Here is a 20,037-nt window from a genome sequence, read left to right on the forward strand (position 1 = left end):
CCTGGAATGTGATACTTTATTTAGGGGCATTGAAGAACTGTTCCGTCCGATAGGCTACATTGTCCACCGAAAGAAGGTGCATTTTAAGAGCGGGAAAAACTTGAACGAAGACTCAAACACCGATGACGCTCTAAAATTATGAGGAACACCATCAAGTGGCCCAGAAAATGAAACTGGATAGAGCCATATTATACGTCAATCTTTTTTTTTTGTTCGTTTAGCGGTAAGACCCGGGTTATAATATAGTATTCCGTCCCTGTCAAAGCTTCGCGGCTTCTTTCGGCTGTTCGAGAGCGAATCCTGTGCCACAAGTACTTCATCGTAAACATTTTCATTTTCTCGTAAGGGCTTCCGTCGCAATTCAACGTGGTTTTGTTCACAACGTCCCCCTGAAAGCGTCCCGTCTTTTACAAGGGCTGAGAACTTCGAGTTTCAAAACGACAGACCACTGTACTCCAATATGTTTCACTTTCTTTTCATTCTCCGCCAAAACAGTACGTCATTGCTTATGTAGTGCACAAGGCCTGGCTGTGGGCCCGAAACACATCGTGGTGTAATACTCTGCAAAACCTTGCAATCGTGGTACTTCTGCGGAAGACTACCCTGTACTGCGGTAATTATCAGCTCTACGCATGACTGAATGGCCAAAGTAGGCCTTCGGTCATAAAAACTGGCTCACCGAGATAACCTGATTGGGGACGACGTCGACTTCCAGCAATTTGGACGGCGACGACGACTATATGGAATGGTTTCTCCGCCTCCGCGGAGATTTCTGCAGCGTATACAGTGATCGAACTGGACGCCTACGGACACGGGCAGTGCGTACTCTCCAAATGGACGTGCAACTCCTAATGCGAGTGCTATATTGGAAGTGGCCTAATAACCCCGTAATACAACTCGCAAACAAACTCTGCGTGCTTGCGGGGCCGGCCAGCTAGACGGAGCAATGCCATAGGGGACCGGCTGAGTGTGTGCGAAGAGGGAGTTGGACAGCGTGGACGATGGGAACACATTTCGGATCGAGTGGTGTACTGGGAATTTGTTTACCGCAATACTCGGCGATAGCCCCTCCACGCATACGCACGCACACACCACACCAGTCACGAGATGGCGGCACACTACTGAATGTCCTGCAGTCGCGTCACGAGCAGGCGGAACACTATTGGAAGTCCTGCAGTGACGTCACAATAGAACCAGAGGTGCGTTGAAGGGTCGCTACGGGTGCTGGGGACACGGGCTTTAGACTTGCGCGCTCAGACGTTGTGTACACAGGGGGCGCTGCGATTCTGATAAGATGCACTTTCATTAGGCCGCTGGATCGAGTGTTGACTGCTAGTCGTTTACGTTGAATCATTAGATATATCTAAAGAATGAATGGATGCCCAAATGTCTTTTTAAAGGTTGATTACGCCTAACTCAGAATTTGCCCATGACTGGCTCAGGACATGACTTGAGCTTTTATGGCATATTTAGCAACTTTTAAGTTTAGAAGACAGCGTACAAGAGCAGCTTTAGTAGGTTATTGAGCAGTGAGCGTGAAAATAGTAAGTGTTGACAACCCGTCGCAACGCCCTAGGGCTGGACGGTGGCGCAAGCCAAGAATCGTAATTTGGTTAACTAAGTTTATTATGTTTATTTAAAGATTCGGTTAATACAGTTAACGCTTGATTATATATATAAATATTTGGCCTCATCGGGAAAATTACGAGTGGGGTGAATGGATCATTATACTTCGCCAGCCTCAATAGTTCTTTATTAAAACAAATGAACACATAAAGCAATACGTCACTCTAGCTGGCTCAAAAACTTCATATACCCCCCCCCCCCCAAAAAAAAAAAAAAAAACTGAACTGAAGCGTTCATCAAGTCAAACTTATGATGACACCTTCACACAGGACAATACAATGCTGCATCCGCGCGAATCAATTGTAACGCGAGGTTCGGCTCTAGGTAGCAGAAATCTGGAAAGAAACTCGCGTTACATGGGAGTGAATACCCTAATTATCGATTTTTCAAGCACTCAGTCAATCGATCGTAAAGTGCATGCGCGAACACACGTCAGTCCGTGTATAAGTTGAACACACACACACAGATTGTTTGTTAGGACATCCGCTCGCACGCGTCAGCCAGTGGAACACGCACCTTATTTGCCAGGACATTTACACAAACGTGTCAGCCAGTGGAACACACACCTTATTCGCCAGAACATCCGCGCACACGCGTCAGCCAGTGGAACATACACCTTATTTGCCAGGACATCCGCGCACACGCGTCAGCCACTGGAATACTCACTTTATTTGCCAGGACATCCACGCACATGCGTCAGCCAGTGGAACACACGCCTTATTTGCCAGGACATCCGCTCGCACGCGTCAGCCACTGGAATACTCACTTTATTCGCCAGGACATCCACGCACACGCGTCAGCCAGTAAAACACACGCCTTATTTGCCAGGACATTCATGCACGCACACACGTCAGTCAGTGGAACACACGCCTTATTTGCCAGGACATCCGCGCGCACGCGTCAGCCAGCGGAACACACGCCTTATTTGCCAGTACATCCGCGCGCACGCGTCAGCCAGTGGAACACACACCTTATTTGCCAGAACATCTGCGCACACGCGTCAGCCAGTGGAACACCCACCTTGTTTGCCAGGACATCCGAGGCGGCCAGCATGGACTGCGCGATGATGGTGCTGATGTCGCAGTACACGTCCTGCAGCTCGTCCAGCAGGCGGGGCAGCGTGGAGCCGTAGTACTCGTCCAGCATTCCGTTGGTGGCGGCCAGCTGCTGGACGTACGCGTTGTGGCAGTCGTAGTAGGCGGCCAGCGCCGCCTGCTCTTCGGACGCACTCAGCGGCGACGGCTGGTCCAGAGGCGCGGCCGTCAGGTCGGTGCAGCCTCGACGGCACACCGTCCGGTACGCCTCGGCGTACTCGCCCTGGCACTGAATGGGACGAGCGGTGAAGTGTGATGGGACAGGCAGTGGCATTACGTTACGGCGTATTCGAACTGCGGTGATATGACACTTTCGTATGTGCCGATAATCGCAGAGCGCTAATGGCACGAGCGGCACGACGCTGGCAAATACTCCCAGGATTGTGGCAGAGCTTAAACACCCAATAAAGAGGATAGCAGAGTTACCGCCGCTGTTGTTGAAATAGTAGAGAGTCGGAGGCGGTATCCGAAGGTCTGGTTTTTGTCTGCAGCAAGTCGGTTTTTAACCATTCTAAATTCATTTCCGCTTATGTCATAATTGCTGTCCAGTTAAAAGATACAAGCGGAGGTTGGCAAACTCACTTATGGGTCGATTCACCTGGATTAATTCAGACTCAGTTCGAGTCGTGAGTGTGAGTGAGTCTGGGTGAATGTTATTTTGGTAATTTTGGGTCCGATCGTGTCCGGTTGAGGGACTTTTTCGTGAGTGCGAGTCCGAGTAAGTCCGAAGCGCGAAATATATTTCATTAGTGAGTCTGAGTGACCTCCACAAATTTTGCCGAACTATGCATACAAGTAACGTCCTCAATACCTGCCTTATCTTCGGTGGCTGTAGGTTTCATTATGTTGTGCCTAACAAAAGAAAAGTGAGCCCTCGATTGATACCCCGCTCCCCTCTTTCGTTCGTGGCACCGATAGGCAGGGTATATTTATTTAGAACAATAGCCTCAAACACGTCGTCCACCAACGTCTTATTTTTGGCCGGGTGTGCACATGCCTGTCTACGTCCCGTATTTTTCTATTACTTGGTATTTAGTCAGTAAATACGTTTATGATCTGGACAGACGTGACCGGCTTCAATTCTTGCGGCACCTCAGGCGAAAGGCGTGTGTTTAAAAATAACTGTTAAAGAAAAAAAGCAAACACACACAAATAACTGTGCATCGGAACCGGCTGTTCCCGTATGAGGCCTTTCCTGAAGCACACGCGTGGAATGTTTATTTGAAATAGGACCGTTTTACGCATGTGCCTTTGTTATGAATACCCTCTCGGCGAAGAAATGGTGTTAGAAAGTTAACGTAAAGTGCTCATTCTTCGTATCTTACCTTGTTATAACGTCTATTTATTCTGCTCTATTGCGTGAGTGTGCAGATATCACTCGCGTACAGCTGAGCGTACGAAATGTGGGGCTGGTGTGTACCTTACCTTGTTGAGCAGTTCTTCGGCCTTCACAAGGATGTTCTCGAAGCTCTCCCGGTGCAGGAAGACCTTCCGCGACTGCGCCTTTCGGTGAAAGGTCTTCTCCAGCAGCATCACGCCCATGTGCTGGGACAGGCAGCGTGAGATGTCACCGTGCACCTGCACAGAAGATGGAAAAAAGGAAAGAAAGAGAGAAAAGAAAAGAAAGAAAGAACAAGAGAAAGAATGAGAGAGAGAAAGAATGAGAGAGAGAGAAAGAATGAGAGAGAGAGAAAGAATGAGAGAGAAAGAATGAGAGAGAGAGAAAGAATGGGAGAGAGAGAAAGAATGAGAGAGAGAAAGAATGAGAGGGAGAGAATGAGAGAGAGAAAGAATGAGAAAGAGTGAAATATAGAGAGAGAAAGAGAGAGAAAAAGAGAGAGTGAGAGAGAAAAGTGGAGAGAAAGAGTGAGTAAGAGAGAAATAACGAGAGAGAGAACGAGAAAGAGAAAGAGAGAGAGAAAGGGTGAGTAAGAGAGAGTAAAGAAAAAAGAGAGAAAGAACGAGAGAGAGAGAGAAAGAGGAAAAAAATTGATCTGATTGACTGTGAATCACTGTGAAAGATCCCCTGTTATGTACACTTCTTTTGCGAGCTAATGCAAGCCCAAATAAAGTGTTACAATAAGAACCAGATCTAAATTTGCGCTTCAGTAGTCACGATAGCATGCTGAATAGATTTTAGTCTCAATATTAATTTTGGTATTTTGTTGACAAGAGTGCATTGGCGAAAAAAAATTGTTGTGGCAAGCTAGACCATATTGTCAGCAGTAGAAAACTGCGTTTTCCTCAGTTTCAGGTAAAGTGGAATTGGCTCTTTTAAAAATTAAAGAAAAAACATGACATATGTATCTAATATTATTTGTAGCTCGAACGAGATCCTTCAGCTACGAATTTTATTTTTAAGCTCATTTTTTGCACGAATATACCGGGAAACCCGGAATCAGTGCTTAGCCGGAAGTTCATGAAAGAGAAACAGGAGCTTGACTCTTTGTTCGAGGCACTAAAGACCGCTTCCGTTTAGCCTGAACCCATTTGACATCGGTTTTAATAAGTAAAACCTTTAGCTAAAACTTCCACATACTTAATAAATCGTACGTAAAGCGTCATTAGGAACGTTATTACACGTGCGCGAGAAGTTTTGCATATGCGGCCAAATGTGTTGCAAGAAAGCATTCCTTACCTGGGAGTCTACTTCCACTTCCTGAAGAAGCACTTCCCAACAGTTGAAGAGACTACTGTGGTACGGAGGCCTGCGAGAAGGAAATATGGACCAACTTGAATTGGAAAAAAAAATGTTGTGAAAGCTGATGCGCTTTCGATTTACATCACGACAACTTAAATGGAGTGAAAATGCAGTGTGCAGACTGACAACTTAGCCAGCCGAGTTGACACCTGAGCCAACTCGGGTGGCTCCATCAGTGGCAGTACCGGAGAAGGCCCGGTGAACTTACGATTTCTACAAGACTACTTCTCAATGATCAAGCATCCAGTATAGTCTCTATTGCGCGGGAAAAGTGTTCCGAATTCGCGCCGCTCCAAAGCAATCTTCGCCACCTGAACAGGTGGTGAAGATTGCTTCGAGTGAACAGGCGGTTTACTTCCAGTGAACCTCCAGAATGATTATTTTGCTTTGCCTCGTGCAGCAGGCAATGCTGTCGAATAGAAGGCCCTGTGGCCAGAAGGTCCTACGTTACGGGACAAAAGGCCCTTTAGAACAGAACGGAACAATGGGCGCATTCAAGATAAAGATGCAAGGAAAGGCAGGGAGGTTAACCAGACGCACATCCGGTTTGCTACCCTGCACTGGGGAGGGGATAAAGGGGAGAAAAGAGGTTGCAGAAAGATGAGAAGGTACATACAATCACGAGCACACTCGGGGTTGTGTGTTCAAATTCTGCAACATTGTTATTGGTCTTAGTTGACACAACTCAGAAGAAGCAAGTGTTCTGTGTGAAATTATCCTGTGATATAAAGCTGAGATAAACCCACAGAATCGCAGTGTTTTCGATTGCCTTTGTGTTCATGGCTGGGGAAGCGTTTCAAGCGCGTAACAGAGAGCGCCTACGTCATCCCTTGAGAATGCTACCTTTCGTACGAGCTCTTAAGCCTCTCAGCTGATTCGCGAAACTGTTTGTACAGAAAAAGAAACATTCTGTGTTGTTGCAGTCTTCACAATACTGTGAAACAACTCCTTACCGGCTTCGTCCGTGTAGGAACGAGATTTGACATAGCCGTTGTCCGCTTAGCTGTCCATTTGGTCGTCTACGTCGAGCATTGAGAAGCACACTATGATTCGTTGAAAGTGTTTTCTGTCGCACAGATAAACGTAAACAAGTTTGAAAATCATGGCCTTGTTTACGTCGTGTACGAGTTTTTGGTCCAGGATCAGCGAAATGTCATTGTTGCTAAGCTCGGAGCTTACACGATACGCTGCAATCTGTCCCGCATTTCGTTCTTCGTGACGCAATCATGAGGGCCCAGAGAAACTCAGTGAAGCGAAGTGTTTTTTTTAGTTGGAGGCACCTTGCTTATCCGTGCGCTAAGCAAAATCTAGACAAAACAAATGAGTGAAAGCAGCAGTCAGAAAAGAAGAACCAGACAACTTCGCTTTTCCTTGAATAACTTTGTCGCGTCTTCTCGGAAAGACGCTTCGAAGGAAACCTTGTCTTCAAAAGGCGAAGGGAGCGAAGGAGTGGGTTCTTCGCGTAAGACAGCCAAGTCAAGCCAAGCAACGCCTAGCCCAGCCCGGCAACACATAACCTCGCGGACGACTCTCGCTACAGTGGGACCGCCGAAAAAAGTTGCGCTCGCAAATTGCGTTAGCGTCGAAGGTGGGCGCGAAGATACAAGCGGAGTCGCCGAGTTGCAACCCACTAGTTCCGTGCAGCGATGCGGTGAGTGCGGCCGAGCGTCACAGTGAGTTAGTGGCAAGCCACCTACATAAAGGATTTCGAAATATTTTGATCAGTCTGTTATTCGGATAAACATCGTGCCAAAAATCTGCGCATAAGTTAGCTTTATCGGCATACTGAACAGCTAGTGTGATTGTTGAGTCGCTAAGGCACTCATTATGTTTGCAAGCAACACGTAGAGGTGGTTTTGGTTCCCGCTACTCATCAGCTTCATTCTGCAACACAGTGTAAATGAGCATCACTACACTGGGAGGCAGGTGCTAGGGGCAATTATTCTAGCGACATATCGCGAAATTATTGAGCTACACTTCTGAGAAGTTCTACTGCGATGACCGAATGTCTTTCGCCTACCTCGTAGCCTGAGCATGTCGGTGCTTGGGTAATAATGTTTTTTTTTTATTTTACGCTAGGTATTAGGTGAAAATTCAGGGATTCTAGAATGTTATTGGTGTCGGCTTTATTGCTCACACATATTTCTTGGCGTACACGTCCAAGGCAGTGTTGTGTCTGATACAGGTTTGTCAACCGACACACCATTGTTTTTCTACTCAGTCACGATATGTGAGCCAACGGGTCACGCCCCTTTGTGTTTTTTCAAGAGATCAAGAGCTTGTCTTCGGAGGTTGATTGTATCTAGTCTTGTCTTTCACTTGTAGTAGTTTCAATTGACTGGGACCAGTGCGGTCTACGGAATAAATAAACAAAAAGATGTAACATTGTTTCCTGGATAGAGCGCAGGAGTAATTGATGAAACAGACCTCTGCGCGTCCAGCGCTCTTCTTCAGCTGACCGCAAGGTCGGAAAGGGTCAATTTTCTTAACGAAGCAGATAGAAACACAGTCACTCGCGTTATCGAGAAGGTGAAGTTTTTATTTTTTTTATATTCCATGATGCTGAGTGATTACCTGCATGACCGCTGAGCGGCAAGGAATAGTACGCCTTAATTTCAAATTGCGATGTTCTTGAGCAGGACTGTTTTTCGAAACATGGGTAGGCTTATTTTTTAGGCTTGAAATTTTAATAGATGGATTATAGCTTTAGCGTCCCTGAGCGGCACATCGCACATGGTGCGAAAGACACCATAACGAGTAACTCTATCTAAAATGCTTACAACCGTCAGCACGTTTTAACGTTTTTTTTACGCTAGGTTCAGTCCACTTAGCAATAAGGCCTCTGTGGCCAGGTATCGAAACCACGACCTTACGACCAGTGGGGTGTGTCGTAGTCTTTGAGAAACCGGGGTCTATGTTGCTTCACGTGCCCTACAACAGTAAGACGCCGCCCCCAAATTCTGGTGGGGCCTGGGCCGTGCTCTCACACATTCTCCCGGTATTAGAGAGTTTTAGTACTGCGGAATGGTGCTACGTACGCATCACGCAAGCGCCTTGCGTTACGTGGCGTCGTTTGCCACTAATCGGCTTTTAGTACGCCGTAGTACCCGCGTACGTAACGAGCGTGAAGCGTGTTGCGTCATCTGGTAGATCAAAATAGAAGCACGTGTTGTTGACAGCCAATGTGAGCCAATCCAAGTGTTATAGCCAGATTATGGCCATATTTTGAGCCACAGAGCCGGTCGGTGCTTGCCTTCGATGCCGCCATTTTGCAAAACGAAGTCTCGCGCTGTCGCGAATTCGTTCGAGAGCGGCGCGATCACCTCATACGTACGCACGCACGCATCTCATGCGTGCGTACGTAGCAGCTGCATACGTAACGCGATACGTGCGCGTTGCGGTCTGCGCATGCGCACTACGCAGAACGTGGCGTCCTTACGTACGCAACGCCGCCACGTACGCAGCGTACGCAGTACTAAAACTCTCTATTTAGTCCTTTAGCGCGTCCGCTAGAGAACGAGCGAGTTATTCCGCCTGCCCAGGAACGCCGTTCCGCGGGAAAGAAAGATCAAATGAGAAAGAAATTTCAGCGTAAACCGAAAGGCGTAACTTATTTATTTATTTGGTTTGGGTACATAGAAAACACGAAGGCGCAGAGAAAATAGAGAGGGAGCAGAATGACAACAGCCACATATAGGGGCCCAACGCCTGCCTGCTCCTTCGGAAAGGAAAGACATAGAAGAAAGGAAGGCAGAAGAAAAGAAAAAAGGAGAGAGAAGAGGGAAAAAAATATCACACACATGCGAAACAAATAAACGGTCACGTAATAGCAGTACCTCGAGAACAATGACGTAGCTTCCTTTTACCACGTCGCTCGGAACAAGATTACAAGAAACGGTAAAGGTAGAAACAGAGTCGGAACCCTCGAGCGATTTTTGCGTGTGCGGAGACGCAGCCCATGCACCGGCTGCGCGCGGTGGAAGGCGACTGGTGGCGACAACTTGTAGTTGCTGACCCGCGCAGTGACCTTTCGGGCCTCTTATATTGTTTTTGTTCATTTTCGCGGTGCCCTCGCGCTTCGGCACTTACTTTGTCGTTAAGTCCAGGTAGTCGTAAATGTATTGCTGCCCGTCGGGCAGAGTGCACTAGGGTCTCGGTAAGAACGTTCTGTCTGGCGAATTGTTTCGCGACTAGCAAGAAGAAATAAAACGGTAGCAAGGGTTGAACGTGGGGCTGACGCTGTTTGTTTGACGCCCTTATCGACGCCTTTATTCGGGACCACTCGAGTCGGCTCATGTTCGCCTTTTTTTTTTTTGCGACAGTAAAAACACTGTCGCCAACTCCATCTTTGTTCGCGGCTGATATCAACCTAGTTTCTTTTTTACAAAAAAAAAATATCCCAGCCCGCAATGACTCATTTTAGGCAGTGTGTGAAGCAAGCGTCCGTAAAATTCGCATTTGGTCAAACACTGGTGATGCTAATAAGTGCACAGGTGTAGATTGAGCGCTAACTAATCATGCCGTAACGACTGATTGCGCATGATTCCATCCCAACAGCCGCGCCTGAAATTTTGTGTAGAAGTTCAAAGGACGTAAGAAAAAAAGAAAAAGAAAAGAAAGAAGAAAAACAATGTCTGCTGCGTAAAAGTTTTAGCTATAAATCGACTTGTATACTGTTTCTTTTCCAGACACGATGCCACCTCCGTTGTTCACGCTCCTGCTATCCAGTGCTCGTATGGGTGCAGCTCTACAAGTATGACTCGGAGAGCATAGCCACTACGCGGCTCAGTAGATACTAAATAGTTTCGTATGACACGTTACTTTCGTGGCACTTGGTGAATGAAAAACGTCAACTGCGAAGTTTCGGTGCGTACACCAACTGCGTGCTTCGCCTTATTTTGTATGACCTGCCAGAAAACTCTCGTCATTGTCCGTTTTCTTTTTGTGCGTATGTGTCTCGTTTCGTCCTAGTTGCTTGTAGTAATAATGAGCTAGTATGCACGGAGCGTACGCCAGTGGGATTATTCTCTGGCGAGTTAGAATAGGACACTGGAAAGTGTTTCTTTACGCTCTAACGTAGGCTCCAAGAAGTTTCATGAAAAATAAAAAGGCGGCATATATACGGTACAAGCATACGTATTACACATGAGTTACAACAACAACAACAACAACAACAACAACAACAACAACAACAACAACAACAACAACAACAACAACAACAACAACAACAACAACAACAACAACAACAACAACAACAACAACAACAACAACAACAACAACAACAACAACAACAACAACAACAACAACAACAGCAGCAACAACAACAACAACAACAACTACGACAACAACAACAACGACAACTACGACAACAACAACGACGACGACGACGACGACGACGACGACAACAACAACGACAACAACAACAACAACGACGACGACAACAACAACGACAACAACGACAACGACAACAACGACAACGACAACGACGACGACGAGGAGAACAACGACGACAACGACAACGACAACGACGACGACGACGAGGAGAACAACGACGACGACGAGGAGAACAACGACGACGACGAGGAGAACAACGACGACGACGAGGAGAACAACAACAACGAGGAGAACAACAACAACGAGGAGAACAACAACAACGAGGAGAACGAGAAGGAGGAGGAGGAGGAGAAGGAGAAGGAGAGGAGAAGGAGAGGAGAAGGAGAGGAGAAGGAGAGGAGAAGGAGAGGAGAAGGAAGATGAGAAGGAGAGGAGAAGGAGAGGAGAAGGAAGATGAGAAGGAGAAGAAGGCGAAGAGGGAGAATGACGACGACGACGACGAAATGAACCTGAAGCAGATTTTTTCTGAGTACTCAAAAGCAGCGTGGCTGAGCCGGCTCGCAGTAACGAGATCGCCGCCTTGTAAAAAGGATTCGTTCCCTTGCTTCTCTTTCCTCCACCTGCCTTTGCAAGAACGCTACGTTACTGGCGACGGCGAGAGACGATGTGCGAGAAGCACGGAATGAACACAGTGAACGCGAACGTCACACACACGTTGCCGCCGAGGCAATTTCGGGACTTCGCACGTCGGCTTAGAAATCGCGTTTGTATGGAGTGTATTAAGCCGCTCACTTTTTTTCTTCCTTTATTTTTTGCCGCGCGTGACGCCACCGTCGCGTCGAGGCGGACGATGCTTCTTAACTGCTTATACGCGCGCGCTCACGAGCAGTATCTGGCGGCACGCTCCATTAGCTACACGCGAATTTCTTCGTACTTTTATTCAGAGAGAGAGAGAGAGAGAGAGAGAGAGAGAGAGAGAGATAAGTAGAGAGGAAAGGCAGGGAGGTTAACCAAGCTTGGCTCGGTTGGCTACCCTACACTTGGGGTGGGTGAAAAGGAGAATAATAGAACGGAAAGGTTCACAGTGTAAGTTATATCTTACACCGTGTTTTGGTCACAGCTTTGTTTCTCACTTGTTGTTTCTTGAGATTTAGCGAAATCTTACCCAGAACGAAGTCTAGTCGTTGAAGCGGCTGTAGCAAGCCTATTTATTATAATGCATTGCTAAGACACGATTTCGGGGTGCTCTTTGACGTTGAGATCGACGTCTGGCAGATCAACCGAGACACGATTTGGTCGACTGATATCAATTACCTGTTATCTTTTTTCGTAGAAAGATAACTTACCTCCTGCGATCATGAAATTTTCTCACTCCGAGTAAGTCTGGTGTAAGATACAAAAATCTGGTAGAGTTCTATGCAGTGCTACTTCTACCAAATCTCTCTATTCTTCAATATCTCCTCTATTGACCCAGTAGAGTGATAATTGCTGGGGTTTAACGTCCCAAAACCACCTCTATTGACCCAGTACAATTGAGATCTGCTCTATAGGTTGCCAAGGCCCATGGGACGGCCTTGTGCTCTCCCATTGTAGAGTACCAAACACTCTAAATCGTTCACCGGATTTTTTTAACACAGTTTAGATCTATAGAGTGACAGATAGCAAAGATAATTGGTCAAGCAATTGTTTTGAAAGACGGTGCTGTCATGAACACAAGAGGGAAGTCGAGACAAAGAAGGTAAGTCTGTAATAGCAGTAGTCAGTAGTCCGCCTCGGTGGGTATTAAGACGATCGAGACCAGGAACTGCTTCGAACGAATACGGTTTATTGGAAGAAGTGAAGTAGCGCGCGCTCGCTCCAGGCAGCAGTCTTCTTTCTTCTTCTTCCGGCGTTTGATGATGATATTTTATAGGTTCCCGCCCGCCCAAGTTGAAATGTGATAAGCTCTCGCGGGCTATTTGAAACAACCTTCCATTGGGTATATGTGGTTCACCGATCTTCTTAGAAGCTCTTTTTTGCCTGTGTGAAGGAGACAAGCTCTTGTTATTCCGTCTCGCCCAGGGTAGAGCTTTTCAATCCGGCACATTTTCCAAAATTTTCTTGGAGCCTTGTCCTCAACCAACACTATGTCACCCTGTGAGAGTGGTTTTGCTTGCCGTGTCTTGGCTTTGACCGTAGCTCCTATTTTCTTGATATATTCTTGATGCCATCTTTTCCACCAAGTGCGCACGAGTTTGCATCTGCGTCGCCATGCGTCTTCAATGTCACCGTTGTATAGTCTTTTTTGTCCGCCTTGAAGCTGTCGCCGTCCACCTATGATGTCTGCCGGCGTTAGTGGCATTGGCTCGTCAGGCTCTCCATATACGTAAGTCAATGGTCGATTGTTGAGTGTTCCTTCAACTTCTGCTACAATAGTGCGTAGCTCCTCTACCGAAGCTGTGCTTTTCGATATTATTTTTCGCATCGACGTCTTCAAGCTTCTTATGAGGCGCTCGTAAAATCCTCCCCACCATGGCGCGCACTCGGCTATTGTTTTTCATTTAATTTGTTGGCCACTGCAGTAATTCTTCAAGACCTCGTTGTTAATTGTTTCGAGCATTCTGTTGATTTCCTTTCCAGCTTTTATAAATGTTTTGGCGTTGTCCGAGTATATTACGGCTGGTATTCCCCGTCGAGCTGTAAATCGTCGGAATGCTTGTAGAAAACTCGACGATGACAAATCGTTGGTAACTTCCAAGTGTGCTCCTCTTGTTACCGCGCAGGTGAATATCAGTACATATTGCTTCACAATCTGGTACTTGTCCTTTGCGTAAAGAGGTCCTGTGAAGTCAACTCCCGTAACTTTGAACGGCTCTGCTTCAGTGACTCTGTCTGCCGGAAGTGGAGGTATGTCTTGAGTTGCCGGTCTGGAGTTATGCCTCTTGCAGACGACACATTTGTTTAGAACTCTTTTCACTGCTTGTCTACCCTGCAATATCCATAACTTAGTTCGAAGTTGCGCTAGCGTCACTTGAACTCCTCCGTGTGATACCATTTTATGCACATGACGTATTAGCAGTTCCGTGAAATGCTCATCCTTTGGAATTACTATTACGTGCTTGTTGAATTCTTGGCTGCACTGCAATCGTCCTTTCTGTCTGATGATTCCTACGTCATCAAGGTAGACTTCATGTCCATTAATTTCAAATGATCGATTGTTTGAAAAGACCTCACCCTTTGTTTGTCTCAGTAATATTTGGGCCTGTCTTATCCAGTATTTCTCTGCATTTGTTACCTCTTTTCCTGCCAACGGCCCTTTGTGATTTTCCGTTTTTGTGTTGTTTATGAATCTGAACACCCATGCTGTCACTCTTATAAGCCGTCCGTATGATGAATACCTTTCGATTTCCAAGATTGGCGCAATTTTGGATCTTCCCATGCATTGGTGACATTGTGTTTTATGCTGGTCTTCCACGTCTGTATTTGTGCCAATTATGCTTACTAAGTTCTTTTCCAGTGATGTTATCCACTCGGGACCATTCCACCATAACTTTGACGTTATCAATGCCTTTGCACTTATTCCTCGTGTAAGTAGGTCACCAGGGTTGTCGTCACTTTGAGCAAATGACCAGCTTGCTTGAAGTGTTTTTTCTCTAATTTCTGCGGTTCTGTTGGCAACAAACGGATCTCTTTTGCTTGTTCCCTTGATTCAGTGCAGCACAATCATCGAGTCCGTCCAGCAGTGTATTTCCTGAAAACTTTCGTTGAAGTGACCTTTGATGTAGTCGCATAATCTTGATGCTACCACCGCTGCCATCAGTTCAAGTCGCGCCAATGTCAGCTCTTTAATTGGAGCTACGCGGCTTTTTGCTGTTACTAGCCTTGACTCTTTGTTTCCATCGTGGTATACTGCTATCAAGTATGCTGCCGCCCCGTATGCCAATGGGCTCGCGTCAGCTAATACATGCAGCTTGTATGCTTGTACTGGTTGATTCTTGCTTGCGTAGCATCGTGGGATTTCTAGAACTCGAAAGTCCTCCGCTTCAGACATAAGGTTCTTCCATTTGTCGCATTCATCTTTAGGGAGCTGGTCGTCCCACGTGACGTTCATTTTCCACAGTCTCTGCAGTCCTATTTTCGCGCGTACTGTGAATGGCGACAACAAACCGAGTGGGTCAAATTTCTTCGCTGTGGTTTGTAACACAGCCCTTTTTGTCATGTGCGTTGTATCTGTTAATAAATTCCACTTTTCAATAGGAAAGCAAATCATGTCCTTTGAGTGTTTCCATATCAAGCCCAGAAGCATTGTGAATCCTCTAGATCGAATATCTATGTGAGAATCGTCTCTTTCGTTTTCATCAATTATTTTGTTTAATCGCTCTTCATTGGATGTCCATTTTCTCAAATTCATCGCTGCCTCTCTGAACACTTGCTTTGCCTCTTTGTACAACTTAACTGCTTCATCAAGCGTTGCTGCTCCCAAAATGACATCATCCACGTAGATCGCTTTCTGCAGTGTCCTTATCGTATCAGGAAACTGATCTTCCACTTGTTTCAAATGGTGTTTAATTGTAGCTGCCAGTATAATGTGCTTGGTGTTGTTCCGAATGTTACTCTTGTCATGCGCCATGTTTGCACTTCATTCGTTAACCTTCCTTCAGCGTCATGCTTCCACCACAGAAATCTCATTGCATCTCTATCCTCTTCATGTATAGAGATTTGTAGAAATGCCTTTTCAACATCTCCAACTAACGCCACCTTTTCTTTTCGGAAATTAATGAGCAGCGATAGCATGTCCTCATTCAAATTGGGTCCTGCCTCTAGGTTCTCGTTTAGAGACATGCCTTTTCTAGAATGTGATGAGGCGTCAAACACTACTCGAACCTTTGTTGTGGCTCGGTCTTCTCTAATGATCGCATGATGTGGCATGTAGTAGCAAAGTGCATTTGGCTGTTCTGATGGCTCTTGGACCTCCTCTGCGACTCCTAATGCCATGTACTCTGATATAGCTTTGTCGTAGCGATACAGCATGCCTTCATTTTTTTTGCAGCCTTTTAGTCAGTTGCTGTAGTCTTTTTATCGCATTTTCCTTGTTGCTTTCCAAGTTTACGTTCTGTTTCCATGGCAAGCTGACTTGATAGCGACCGTTTTGTTGTACAATCTTGCGCTCGAATTCTTCGACCACTTCATTTTCGGTGTTATCCAAACTATTTCTTGTGATCCCCATTGACTCCAGGCTCCAGAACTTCTGTAGCTCTTGCTGGAGTTCTGTCTCCGCAGCTTCGACCTTCAGAACCATGACTGCTTGATTATGCGTTAGTTTTGTCTTGCTTTGCTCTGACGGCCTTTGCAGTACCCATCCCAGTATAGTTTCTACAGCCATCAGTTTGTCCTCGATTCTTTGAGTTCTACCAGTAAAGAATTCACAATAATAGTCTGAGCCAATCAGTAGTTCTACAGAATCTGTTGCAGTCGTCTCGGTCCTGTGATCAGCCACTTGCATATTTAGCTGTTTCATTTTCTCGCTGAGTTTCTTAGTTGGAGTGGGTATACAACTGTGCGAGATAACGTCGACTTGTAACGCTTCAATCACTGTTGTCGTGCTTGTTTCTCGTGATCCTACAGTCACTTGCACCACGTTTATTAGTTTGACCTTTTCGTCTCCTCCAAATGAACCAATCGTCAGCCTTTCCTGTCGCAACACCTTCGCACCTATTTCTTTCGCTAATCTCGCTTCAATAAATGAACGTTGACTTCCGCTGTCTAATAACAAACGGCAATGTCGGCCACATGTTTCTCCTTCTACGCACGCTACAGCCGTCTGCAAAAGCACAAACTTATGCTTGATATTTTCGGTTGCTTGTAGCGCAGACGTCGTCGCTTCGGCTTGCGCTGTTGAGACCAGCTCTGCCCTTGTTTTCTGCATCACCGTTCTACATACTGACGTGGCATGTCGTCCCTTGCATTGCTTGCATTTTACTTGGGCCTTGCAAATGCGTGCAGTGTGGTTCGGTCGCGTGCATCTGAAGCATGCTCTATTTTCGGTAAGCATAGCTTTCTTTTCATCCATTGTAATGCTCCTACGACAGTTTTCGGTTGCGTGGGATTTCTGCTTGCAGAATAAGCATATTCTGTCCACTGAGCTATAGAAGCTTGAAGTTGTGCGCATCTGTCCGCGGTTCTCTCTTGGTTTTGCAGTTATCCTTTCTTGTTCACGTTGTGTTTCTTCACGAAAAGCCGCTTGCTCTCTTAAGAATAACATAAGCCTGTCCAGCTTTTCCTCGCACGCCTTTCCCGTTGCGTTGTTGTGCTCGTCGTTTTCTGAAGCTGAGCTGTTTCTCATAGCCTCTTTTGACTTGAACTGCACTGATAATTCTGGTGGAATTGCTCTTTTCAATACCGGTAATAACATCGGCGCATAGCTCCCAGTTTCTACTTTTAGTGACTTGAGTGCCAATATGTTAACTTGCACTCTCTGTACTAGCCTATTTAAGTCATCGGTATCTTGAACAGACCTCACTTTTTCCAAACTTAATAGCTCATTCATGTGCATTTCAATGGAATGTTCTCGATTGCCGAACGTTTTTTGCAGTATTTTGATTGCGTTATCATAATTTTCCTCTGCCGAGTACTGAAGTCCTTCAATAGCAGCCGCAGCTTTTCCGGTTAGTGATGCTAACAAGTAATTGAACTTCTGTCCCTTGCTCATGTTCGGTCTCAGGTGAACTGCCGACTCGTACTGAGACCAAAAACGGTTCCACTCCAAAGTTTTTCCCCCAAACTTTATCATTTCGAGCTTTTGTAGCTTAACTAGTTCCGTTGCTTCTTGTCCCGTACTTGAGGGCGTCACCTGCCTTGTCCTATCGGTTGAATCCGATTGTTCAGGCGGTCGAAGTCTGACTTCTATTGCAGATAAGATCGTCGTTAATTTCATGTCGTAGTCTATGACGCTTTCGAATTCAGCTTCGGCGTTGTCTTCTGTTAGAAACTTTTCCATTTGCTCGTTCGCGCTCTTGAGACTGTCGCTTATTGCTTTAATCTGCGCTTGCGTTGTAAGCAGCTGCTCCCGGTTAGCTCCATCATTAATTTGCTGCTCGGCTGCGTTAATCAGTCGCGTGATCTGGGAGCGAAGCGCTTTCCTTTTCTTCGTTATCACTTCTTTGCTCATATTGAGGCGGTTAACAATGACTCCTTACTTGTCAATCGTTCGTTCTGATGCTCGTACTGCCCACCGTGGTCTCGTCGCTCGATCCAGGTCGATCCTCTACTCCTCCGCCGTTTTCTTCTCTGCTGCTCCGTGGCAGGTTGACCTTTCTTGCCGGCGAGGAGGTAGTATCCTGGTTCACGGCACCATTATTAAGACGATCGAGACCAGGGACTGCTTCGAACGAAGAAGTGAAGTAGCGCGCGCTCGCTCCAGGCAGCAGTCTTCTTTCTTCTTCTTCCGGCGTTTGATGATGATATTTTATAGTGGGTCAGTGGCTAGGGTTCTCGGCTGCTGACCATAAGGTCGCGGGTTCGATACCTGCAGCGGCGGTCGCATTTTGATGCAGGTGAAACGGTAGATGATGATGATGATGATGAAACAGAAATGATAGGTGGGCGTCAATTTTTGAAATAGCAGTCTAGAAACATCGTAGTGCTAGTTTCGTGCTAAGGAAGTGCTGAAATGAAATCGCATTTTAATGGTTCGTACCGCGTTAGCACTCTCCAAATCAACGGCGTTAAAGCGGGCTCTTGGATGTCACTGTTTTCGTGCCCAACGTTGGGTATAACTTTACTACGCGGCCGCCGGCGCCAGTAGCAGCAGAGCGAGAGTAGTGTACACTCTAAGAGGAGGTCGAGTAAATATGGGTGGCTTTTTGTCCCACAACGATATTCATAATATTTATCGCGCTCCTTTCCTTGGTTTATCGCCGCGCGTCCGGTAGAATTCCGACTCGAACGACATGTGCGTTATCGGCGCGATATAACAATCTTGATAAGAAAGTGGCCAGCGCCGAGTTTTCAAGAAAAGAAGCGCCGGCAAGCTGTGAACTATAAAAAGATCGCCAGGCCTGCGCGGAAGGCACAGCACAGTCGCAGCGAAAGCAAGAAGAGCGACCTTTCCTAGCCTTTTTCTAAACACTCATTGGGTAACTACTGCAAGCACACTTGCTTGACACTTACTAGAGCAATAATAATAAACTTTTGGGTAGTAGGCGGACATTCGCAATACTATTTTTCGTAATTTTTTTTTTCTGACAAGCGTGGTATACGCTAAACACGTGCAAGGAATTTCGTGCCAATTGTGCATGCAGTGGCTGACGACGATGAGGAATTATGGCTGAAGTGGGTATGCGCCACAATTAACAGAAACAAGAACAAGCTTTTCTAATGGGTTGCAGCATCCGACGGCCAACTCGTTACTCAATTCGCACTGTGCGACGACTGATTGTTTTTTCGCTGTTTTAAAGCGCTTTATAAGCGTATTGACGCGAATCCTTTCACGACATCAAGCCTGCCCAAGGCAAGTTTGCCACGTCACAAGCACCAGCGTAGCTCAGTGGTAGAATACTGGGCTGGCCCCAGCGGACCCGGGTTTGAGCCCCACTGTGTCTTTGGTGCTAGGTTTGCCAACGATTCACAAGCACTGGCGTGCGGGATTGAATCCCGGCTGCGGCGGCTGCATTTTCGACGGAGGCGCAATAACTGTAGGCCCGTATGCTCAGATTTTGGCTTTACGTTAAAGAACCCCAGGTGGTCGAAATTTCCAGAGCCCTCCACTATGGCTTCTCTCAATCTCATATGATGGTTTTGGGACGTTACACCCGACATATCAATCAAATATCCCTTACTTCGAGTACTTTCCCCTCGCTGTCACCACATTTTGGTAGTTTGCGGTCGCTAACCGCGTGCGCGTTATCCTCGGCTGCTGACCCACAGGTCGCGGGATCGAATCCCAGCGGCGGCGGCTGCATTTACGATGGAGGCGGAAATGTTGTAGGCCCGTGTGCTCAGATTTGGGCGCACGTTAAAAGAACCCCAGGTGGTCGAAATTTCCGGAGCCCTCCACTACGGCATCTCTCATAATCATATGGTGGTTTTGGGACGTTAAACCCCACAAATCAATCAATCAGCGTGCGCGTTATCAGTGTAAGATAGCTTTCCGGACAGGAAAGTGGCCAGTGCCGGCTTTTCAAGAAAGGAAACGCGAGCAAGTCAGATGACGATTACTGTTGTGTAGCAGTACTACTTCCCGAATATTCATTTTATTTAGAGTGCATGATGATTATTGCTGTGGGACAAAAAGACTCTATCATT

General features: G+C 46.5%; 1 protein-coding gene across 6 annotated transcripts in view; it reads right to left on the reverse strand.

Annotated features, from left to right (window-relative positions):
• The window catches only part of Stacl (SH3 and cysteine-rich domain-containing protein), a 362,911-nt gene that overhangs the window by 81,702 nt on the left and 261,172 nt on the right, over nt 1–20,037 (reverse strand). For all 6 annotated transcript variants that reach the window (XM_075875456.1, XM_075875458.1, XM_075875457.1 and 3 more), the window contains 3 exons: nt 5,359–5,428; nt 4,146–4,298; nt 2,647–2,949 (listed from right to left, as the gene is read on the reverse strand). In XM_075875456.1, the coding sequence (XP_075731571.1) occupies nt 2,647–2,949; nt 4,146–4,298; nt 5,359–5,428 (526 nt within the window). The remainder of the gene's footprint in view (nt 1–2,646; nt 2,950–4,145; nt 4,299–5,358; nt 5,429–20,037) is intronic.

This window comes from Rhipicephalus microplus, chromosome 10, assembly GCF_043290135.1.
Source record: "Rhipicephalus microplus isolate Deutch F79 chromosome 10, USDA_Rmic, whole genome shotgun sequence".
Taxonomy (NCBI): Eukaryota; Metazoa; Arthropoda; class Arachnida; order Ixodida; family Ixodidae; genus Rhipicephalus; species Rhipicephalus microplus.